This window comes from Ursus maritimus, unplaced genomic scaffold (assembly GCF_017311325.1).
Source record: "Ursus maritimus isolate PB19 unplaced genomic scaffold, ASM1731132v1 scaffold_16, whole genome shotgun sequence".
Classification (NCBI taxonomy): domain Eukaryota; kingdom Metazoa; phylum Chordata; class Mammalia; order Carnivora; family Ursidae; genus Ursus; species Ursus maritimus.
In genome coordinates this window covers 57,892,131-57,901,580 of record NW_024424008.1, presented here as the reverse complement: position 1 = coordinate 57,901,580, position 9,450 = coordinate 57,892,131, and the positions used below count along the sequence as shown (strand labels likewise).

The 9,450-nt window shown below is 41.1% G+C and overlaps 1 protein-coding gene across 1 annotated transcript in view; it reads right to left on the bottom strand.

The window, feature by feature from the left end:
* Nucleotides 1-5,887: 5,887 nt before the first annotated feature.
* Nucleotides 5,888-9,450, bottom strand: part of EXPH5 (exophilin 5) — a 67,566-nt gene continuing 64,003 nt past the window's right edge. The window contains exon 7 of the mRNA XM_008690112.2: nt 5,888-9,444. Coding sequence (XP_008688334.2) covers nt 6,063-9,444 — 3,382 coding nt within the window. The 3' untranslated portion in view covers nt 5,888-6,062. The remainder of the gene's footprint in view (nt 9,445-9,450) is intronic.

Below are 9,450 nucleotides of genomic sequence, written 5' to 3'. Positions count from 1 at the left end.
AGTATAGCATTATTATTATTATTATTACTTTCACTGATAAGTTTTAGTGTGGGGTTGTCTGCATGCTTTAAATAGAAAGCATTGCTGTGCTCTAGCTATCACTTTGAAAAATTGGGTAGAACATGTTTTATTCACATTCTTTCAAAATCAAACTTTAAAAAATTTCCCAGAGAAATAGTCTGAGGGTTAGCTGGTAGAGGACAATCGTAAAATATGGCCTGACTTATTACATCATACTTGTGGTAACCCCCAGTATTTTTTGAGAACATATCAAGGAAGGCATATAATTGAATATGAACCCTTGTTTAGCAATGCATCTGTACCAACTTGTTTTCTTTCTCATTGTCATCCATATCTTTAAAATCATATCTCTTCAGATCAACCAATGCCTTGACTAGATTCCTTATCCTAAATCAAATTTCAAATACATATTCAATGCCTGCTATGAATATTAGACTTAGACTTTAGAACTCCTGTGGTTGAGTGGAGAAGAAAGACAAAGAGGCAGTGTGGTGGGTGCTAAAATACGGGGGTGGAGAACTCTGCAGGTCTGGAATTTTAGCCTCTGACAAGCGAACAGGTGAGCCTTTTTCACGGATGCTGTGGAAAGACACAAGACTCCTGGGTCAGAGACAAAGGACTTTATTATTCATTGTCAGAGTTTCATGTCGGTTTGTGTTGGATCCCCATGTCCCCTGTTATGGGCAGAATTCTGTTTCTCCATAATTCAGATGTCGAAGCCCTAAGCTCCATGACCTCAGAATGTGTATTTGGAGATAGGGCCTTTAAAGAGATGATTAAGTGAAAGTAGGCCGTTAGGATGGGCTTCTATCCAATCGAACCGGTGTCCTTATAAGAGGAAATTAGAGAGACACCAGGAATGCTTGGGCACAGAATAAAGACCAAGGGAGGGCGCAGTGAGAAGGCAGTCATCTGCAACCCAAGGGAGAGGCCTCAGGAGAAACCAAACCTTGTCAACACCTTGATCTGGGACTTTCAGCCTCCAGGACCATGAGAGAATAAATTCTATTGTTTAAGCCCTCCAGTCTGTGGTATTTTGTAAGGGCAGCCCCAACAGACATATATAGTCCCCAAGTCTGGTGGGGACAATACAGAAGACCTATCATGGATGTGTGAAGTGGGTTCCATTATAAGAGAAACACACCAAATTCAGGGGATTGCTGATTTCACAGCAAGGGGAATTAATCCTGCTCTTGGCCAGGAGGGAGATGTTATCTCATCCTTCAAGGTTGCTTGCTGCAAACAGACCTAAGAAATGGCATGTGTGGGGCACCTGGCTGGCTCAGCCAGTGGAGCATGCGACCCTTGATCCTGGGGTTGCAAATTCAAGCCCCATGTTGGCTGTAAAGACTTAAAATCTATAATGAAAAAAAAGAGAAAGAAATGGCACGTGTAAAGAGTGGTCAAGGACTTACATTCTTGGTATGCCCAGGAAAAATGTTCAAGACCCATGGCAGATTGCTTCTTCCAATGTAAGTATGCTTCTCCCCCTCCCTTGTTGAACGTACCGCCCGACCCCCCACCTGGCCACAAGTAGCAAATGACATAATAGCCTTGTATGTATCCCTCTAGATGTACATATGCATATGCAGCATTTTTTTTTGATTAATGCTTTATAAAAAATGAGATTTTGCTTTCCTCCCTCAACAGTAACTCATGCGAATTCTCCTAAGTCAACTCACATAGTTCTACTTTATTCTTTTTAATGGTTGCATAATATCACATATACGGATGTTCCATCAAATATCCAGTCCTTTCTTATAAAGTGTTCACTTTGTTTTCAGTTTTTGCCACAACAAACATCATAGCAATAAAAATTCTTACCTGTAAGTCTATGTATACTAGTGCTCTTATTTCCATTGGAGTGATTCCTGGGGCAAATGAATACAGTGATTCCGTGTATTGGTTCTCCCTGAATCCCTACCTTCCTGGTCGTAACAGAGATAGCGGCTCCCATGACAAGTCCGATTCCCTGGCATCGTCTGAGAAACTGCTGCTGGAATTTCAATGTAGCATCTGTTTCATCAGCCCTGTCAATGCAGTTGTGAGCAAACTGTACACGCTTTAATAAGTCCTCTTTTACCTGAGCCACCTAAAGAGGATTATATTTAGTCTACAACTAAAAATCCTGGTTGATCCAATGTATTTTAAATGTTAATAATACTGCACATATTCAGGATGACAGCCTTCTCCTGTCCTTGGTAAAGACAAAGCCTTTGGGTTGCTTTTCTAGAAAAGACATAAGATTGGTACAAATCTATTAATGAATGAATACTGCATGTCTTATATTTCAACTGTTAAGAACTGTTTGTCTTTCATCAGTGCTACTGGACAATGGATAACCCAACTCCATGTAGCTCCTTCTTCCTCTCACAGAGAAATGCCAGACATTCTTCATTCCTCCTGTATGCAACCAGATAGACTGATCATGTGTCACTTGATTGGTTTTGGATACAAATGAAAGAAGAAAGAAGCAAGTCACTGTGATTTTTTGAAACTACATATAGCTGATCTCATTCAATAACAACCAGAGAGATTGTTTGAATGCTTTTGGCCCCTTCTCCCCCACCACCTTTTTAGAATTTTTCCTGAAACTTTCATGCTTAAAAATAATCATTTGAGGATGGGAATAAAAACCAGGTCAAACAGTGCATCTCTTTAAATCATTTATTTCAACACAGGCATTGTTTTAACAATGGTCAGAGCCTCGGAACACTTTTTATACCTAGAGAACAGGATTGAGGACAAGTACATAAAAGGATTATTCGACAACATCTTAACAAAAGTGCTTAAGGCTTACTTGTTTCAGAAACACAGTCACAAAGAACCCGTGAGTGGTAATACAGTCACAAACTTGCTGGGAAAGTAAAATATTTACATATTTACCCTGTACCTTTAAATGAGATATTCTAAAGTGTTATCACTACTGTTAACAATAAACGCTTACCAGTAAGGCCTCTTTAACCTTCTGGCATTCCATAAAGTACAGTGTTTTTATGGAGTTGGGAGTTTTTCAATTTTATTCCCATCTTCACCATAACCTAAGTGGACTTTCTTTCACTATCTCTAGTACATACATTTACCTTCTACACAAAATTGTTTTTATTCACTTTTCATCAGTCAGAACCTTGTTAGTAGCAGTTGGAAGTTTTATTAACATCCATGTATTTACAAATGTAAGGGGGTAAATTATTTAGAAGGAGGTCTCTAAAAATTAAAATAATCTAATTAAGACCCCCCCCCCCCAGCTTTTTGAAAGTAGGCTCCATTCCCAGTGTGGAGCCCAATGCAGGGCTTAGAACTCTCGACCCTGAGATCATGACCTGAGTTGAGATCGAAAGTTGGTCACCTAACCGACTGAGTCACCCAGGTGCCTAAGCCCTATTTTAAATAAACTTTACAGTATAAAATTGAAGTCCATTATCTAAACAAGTTAATAATTTAAAAGTACTTATTAAAATGGATTTCTCATGATTTACTCAATTCATGTGAATATTGATTATATCTTTTAGCACACAAGTGAGGGGTATAAAAATGACTATTATAAATTACTATAGTTGTACCAAAAATGAGTATTAAAAAGCAGCAGTTTGTATGTTCAAATACATAGAAATTTGCTATACTTCTTTAACGAAGTATTTTATAAAAGTATAAAATTACGGAAGGTGCTGTTTGTTTTTTTAAAGATCTACTTATTCATTTGAGTGAGAGAGAGAGAGAGAGAGAACAGGGGAGGGGCTGAGGGAGAGAGAGAATCCTCAAACAGACTAAGTGCAGAGCCTGACACGGGGCTCGATTTCAGGACCCTGAGAACATGACCTGAGCTGAAATCGAGAGTCGGATGTTCACCTGACTGAGCCACCCAGACACCCCTAGAAGTTGCTATTTTTATGAATTTTCTGTTTCTTTGATTCTTGAGCCAGACCAACAAGCAAACATTACGAACAGTGCAGGTGAGCACCAGCCATCAGTTACCTTTGAATTCAAATAGTAGACGCCCCTGCAGGGCAGGAGGGCCTCAGAGTAATCGTCTATCCTCACCTTAAATCCTTAACTAACTGTTGATACAGCCTAAACTCAGTGAAAAATAAGCTAACTTCATTTCACCTTTTGTAACCTACATGTAAACTCAAGAGTATTTACTGAAATAGAATTTGCAAGCTGATTTTTCAAAAATTGGGAAGCTTAATATTAAAATATTGAGTTAATATTTTAACTCTGATTATCTTAAAATTAGATGGAAAACATAAGTCGTGGTTTATGAAACTTATACTTAAATAATCAGATAAATAGAAGGGGAAGGGGAAAGGTAGAATTTACAAACATAAATAAAAAAGAATAAAATGTTATTCTTTACCATTTAAATTAAAGTATCTAGAACAGTTGATTTAAAATTATATTATCAGTCTCTTTGGGCTTGATATGGGTCAGAGCCTGGACTTTAAAACAATTTACAGATTTAAGGAATAGCTTTCATGTTAGTTACCACGTTTATTAGTTTTGAGTTGCATGGGAATGATGTGAAGTCGCCCTGGTATTTTGCTTCCAGGGAAAGCAATGGTTAGGAGGATAATAATAATATAGTTCTTTCTTGCATTTCTATCAGTTCCAGATCTCTGTATGTTTCACCAACACTATCATTATCCTTAATTTATATAGATGAAACAGCTGAGAAAAATGGAAAACAGAATTGGGTCAGGAAGCAAATATGAAGCAATCGGAATGAAATCCACTCATGTGGACCCTCATAGCACTAAGATCCTGGATGGCAGGCCTCCTGTAGTTCTAGTGAACTATCTTCACCGCCATCTATTGGTGTTTATCCTATTAGGAGGGAAAGCTCCAGAAGTTCTGCTTGGCAACCAAAGAGTTAGAAAACCAAGTTATCAGTGGGTATGAAGAGTATTTAGTCTAGATATGTATTGAAGGAATCATAGCGACAAGCCCTTAGAAGCCCTGCCTTGTAATTTCCTGTGGGTTTGGTAAATGATCCTGCAAAGAAGCCAGTGAATCCCGGTGCGTCTGATCTGACTAAGCAGCATTTTAGGGGCTTGGCCAAGGTTACCGCTTGATATTCGTGACTAAAACGTGCCCATGAAATAAAGCGTTCTATCCTGCAAATAAAGAAAATCCAGAAGTGGGCAGTCCTGGAGAAATGGGGAAAAACAGTTGGCGAGAGAGCTGCAGTGGGGATGTCAGTCCCACGAAGGATGTCCACTTACCTGCCTCTGCAGTCATGCTCCCTTCCTAAGCAGGAATTCCGTGGCCAAGCCACCCTTTGTACCATCTTGCTACTTGGCCTGAGTCCTTGACTTGATTAAAATTCAGCCCTTAACAACTCAGCCAGTCCCTACAAATGTCTTCAAAGGTATTTCTAGGAGTACTAATATTTTTGGCTTGATAGGGATTCAGCTCATCTATAACCTCGATAAATACGTCAAACATCTGTCTCCCTGGCTTCACTATGGATCGAACAGGATGCCTTTATGAAAATCCCCTTATCTTTGAAAGGAAAAAAACAGCCAACCCTAAACCTCCTAAATGCCAGGTCAAACAGGATGATAACATTTACTTCACTATCATCATCCCTACACTTTATTTAACATCATGAATATAGGGGTGTAGATTGGAAGGGGCAATATAGAATTTTCTAACCACTAACTTATTGAAGTTAATAGTTTGTATGTGCCTGGGCTATTAGGGTTTTGAATCACAATGAAACGTGTAAAAAGTTTAGGAAGAAAGTAAAGCAGAAAGCCAAACTTGGACAGCGAGGGGAGCAGAGGGGAGAAAGGCAAGAATATATACAGAGGGAGAAAACAAAAGAGAATCCCCAAAAACAAAAATTCATTTGCTCTAGAATTTAGGAAGCATATATATATCATGTGGGGAAGGGAGGGAAGAGAATTTGGATTGTTTCAGGGCAGGTGTTGCACAGACCTGATGTTTTTTATATTGTCCTTCTCAAGGGCATACACATTTACACTTCATTTCCATTACAAGCTTCTGGTGGAAAGGTTATGCATTTTATTGAAGAAGGCTCACAGTTCTGACTCTTTGTCATTTTCATCTAGATAGTATTCATCATCCGTGGTTGTGTCTGTGTCACAATCTGAGTCCACTGTATTCTCTTCGTAGATATTAAGTGGTGTGCTTGGAGATAAGTCGTCTTCTGGCTTCTGGCTGCCGGGAGAATTTGAGCTGGATAGCTCTGTTGGATTAGGGGCGTAAATTACATCATCTTTCAGGAAGCCAGGGTTCTTGAGAAAACTTGGCTTCCATAATCTTCCTTGCGTGAGTGACCTCTTTACATTCTCCAAGAAAGCCAATTGTTGTTCTTTCCCAAAAATTCCATAGTCAATGGGTCTGGATATAGATGTTGCAGACCTGGGGCCCATTTTTGTCCTGCTCCTACACAAAGCCCGATTTTCATTTGCATCACAGGAGGAAAGCTCAGAAAAGGATATGAATCTTCGACTGTACCCGCTGTTGCTAGAGAATTCATTCCCTAGGGTCAGTTGGCTCAGGGCATTGACAATAGATGTGCTCTCAGAAAAATGGCGCTCCCTGACTTTCGGAGGATGACTTTTGCGTACCAGATCACCATGCACACTGATGCTTTTTAAACTGTTTGAACGATAGGGCTGTGGTTCAGGTTCCCACTCCAGAGATGAAGCACTTTGTTGTTGCCAATAAGTGGCCAACGGGATGCTTACTCTGGATTTCTCTGCAGGCTCCAGTGGAAAAGGAGGGTTCGGTCTTCTCTGATGGTCAGAGAAGTCTGTTTCCCCGAGGCTGGGGAATGTGGGTTGGGCCAAGGCTTCTGACTCTCTTTCCAAGGTCTGAGCTGCTGCTACATCTTTAGACCTCTCATACTTTGGTGATGATTCTGAGATATTTTTAGACTCACTCTGATGTAGCTGTGAGATGCTGTTAGACTTCTGATTGCTTAAATGTGTAGAAGCTTCACTGTTGGATATTACACTAACCTGGGGAGAGTTCTCGGATTTTTCCACATCCATTACATCGCTACTCAACCTGTGTTCATTTCTGGATTCTATGGACTTTGGCGTAGGCTCAGGGGACAGAGGGTCGCACTCTGGCGTGCCAAGAGATAGACTGCCAAAGCCACAACGGTTCCCACTTTGGGGGAAGATAGTAGCTACATGTCTTCTGGGGCTTAAATCTTTAGCTGAGAACTTTCTGCTCACTTTGGACATGGCTGCCAATCTGTGTTTAACTAAAGATCTGTTTTTCCCTTTTTCTGGGTCATCCACGCTGGTTTTATATTTATTGCTTCCTTCAGGAAGTGAAGGTTGATCCCAGGACAACTTCTGCATTTTGTCTTCAGCTTTGCCATTCTCTGTCCTACTCACCTCCTGACTCCTTTGAGGGAGTTCTCTGGGTTCAGACTGCGAACTGTCTAAATCTGGTTCACCTGAACAAGTTCCTCCGTCAAGCTGTAAGTTATGCAAAGCTGGAGTAAGAACAAAGACCTGGCTTTCCGAGTCAGAAAGTGCTTTACTAGTCTCTTCTTGGAAATCTGTTCCAATTTCCCCTCTAACTTGCCGAGGCTGCAATCCACTGGCGCTAGCAACCTTAGCCTTGCCTGTGGTATCTTTTTGAAGGCATTCTGCTGTTCCAGTAGCTGTTATGACCACATTACCCGCACACTCCTCAGAACTTCTTACAGTTTGGGAATTTCCAACATTCTCTTCTAAATGGGATGGAAGATTAGGAGGACCACTGTTACCTGATTTAATGGGCTGCTGACAGTTTCCCGATTTCTCTCCTGTAACTTTTTTTCCAGAAAGCTGTGATGAAGTATGCAGGGTTTCACTTTGCCATTTTTTCCCTCTCTCCTTTCCGCTCCGTGAATCGCCCAGAGGTGTTTTAGTGAAGTTATCTGGAGAAATCTCTCTAGTTTCCGATTCTCCTTTATGAAGAGAAACACCTGCCTCAGCAGAAGCCATTTCCTCTACTGTGGGCTCCGAGGGCCTACGGTCTGGGAAAGCAGTCGTATCATCAGTGGTGTGAGAAAGACCACGGCTGTCCTCCGGAGCAGAGCTGACCAGCATCTTCTGACCTTCAGATGCAGGTGTTCCTGACTGCTCTTGCATAGAATAATTTAGTCTGTCCTTTTCAAAAGCATTAGGAAACATTTCAGTCTCCACTTTAGTGGATTCTGTAAGTGAATCGATTTGCTGTGTATACTTTTCAAGAATGTCACAGAATTTTTTGCTGTATTTCCTTGGCAGAGTGTAATATATTGAAACCACCTCAAGACATTTTACATTATCTTCATCACCAGAAACTGAAAACATACTAGTAGTCTTGAATTTATGTAATGTTTTCCCACTTTCTTTTCTTGACATGTCTGAAGAAAAAGGTAAAGGGTCTTCATTTGAAAAGAGACCTGTTCTGGAGGAAGCAATTTTACCATCCTTTTCAGTGCATTCTTGAAAGTATTCCTTTTGGGGGGGGTTTCTGTTTAAAGAACCATCGCTGACAGGGGAGTTATTTTCCAGAGGGCTCATGACTGTCCCCCACGGTTTCCGTGTTAGAGCAGAAGCGTCTGTGCTTGAGAGCAAGCATTTTTCTCTTTCATCTGTCCCAGCTGAGGCATCTGGTGCCCCTAAAGGACAAGACACAGTCCTCTGAATGAGGAATGGAAGTGGCCCTTTTCTAACAGAAGCAGATCCGATGTTTTTCATATTTGTCATCCTCTTTGTGGGTACTTCTGAGGCCGAGTCTGAAACTGCTTTGGAACATCTGCTTTCTGCCTCCGAAGAGCTGGAACTGAGTTTGTTTGACGTGTACGTCCCCATGGGGCCTTCGACATTATTTTTGATTTGGAATGGAAGCGGTTCATTCCTAAAGGAAGAAGGCGCTATTTTACTTTCTGGCTTCCTGTTACTGATGAGAAAACTGGCTGATTTCCTTGGCGAGCTACAGTATGTTGTGTGAATCTCGGGTCGCTTGGAATTGCTTCGATTCCTCTCCCTGAGGTTACTGTCAGCGCTTGTAGGTGCTGATCCACTTTCCGTTTTGCTTAACTTTTCAAAACAGGATATGCATCGCCTTATTTTTCCTTTTCCTTTTCCGTCCCTGAAGGGAGGGCGGGAATGGCATTTGACAGCATCAACCCCCTCATTATGTACAACCACACAATTATCATTACTCTTTTGGTTTTCTGAGGGGCTGAGGGCAAACTGATCATTTTGGTATTTGCCATTATTGTCTTTTTGTTCTCTTTCTCCCAGAGGCGGATCTTTGCCTGAAGGACTTTTCCTGGAGAATACTGTCATAGAAGGAAACACCAGAGCCTCAAGGGAAGAATTCTCCGATGGTGAGGAATCGGGTGGTATACCAGATGACAGATCCGAAGAATCACATGGGATCTTGTGACCAGGGGCTGCTTTGCTACAG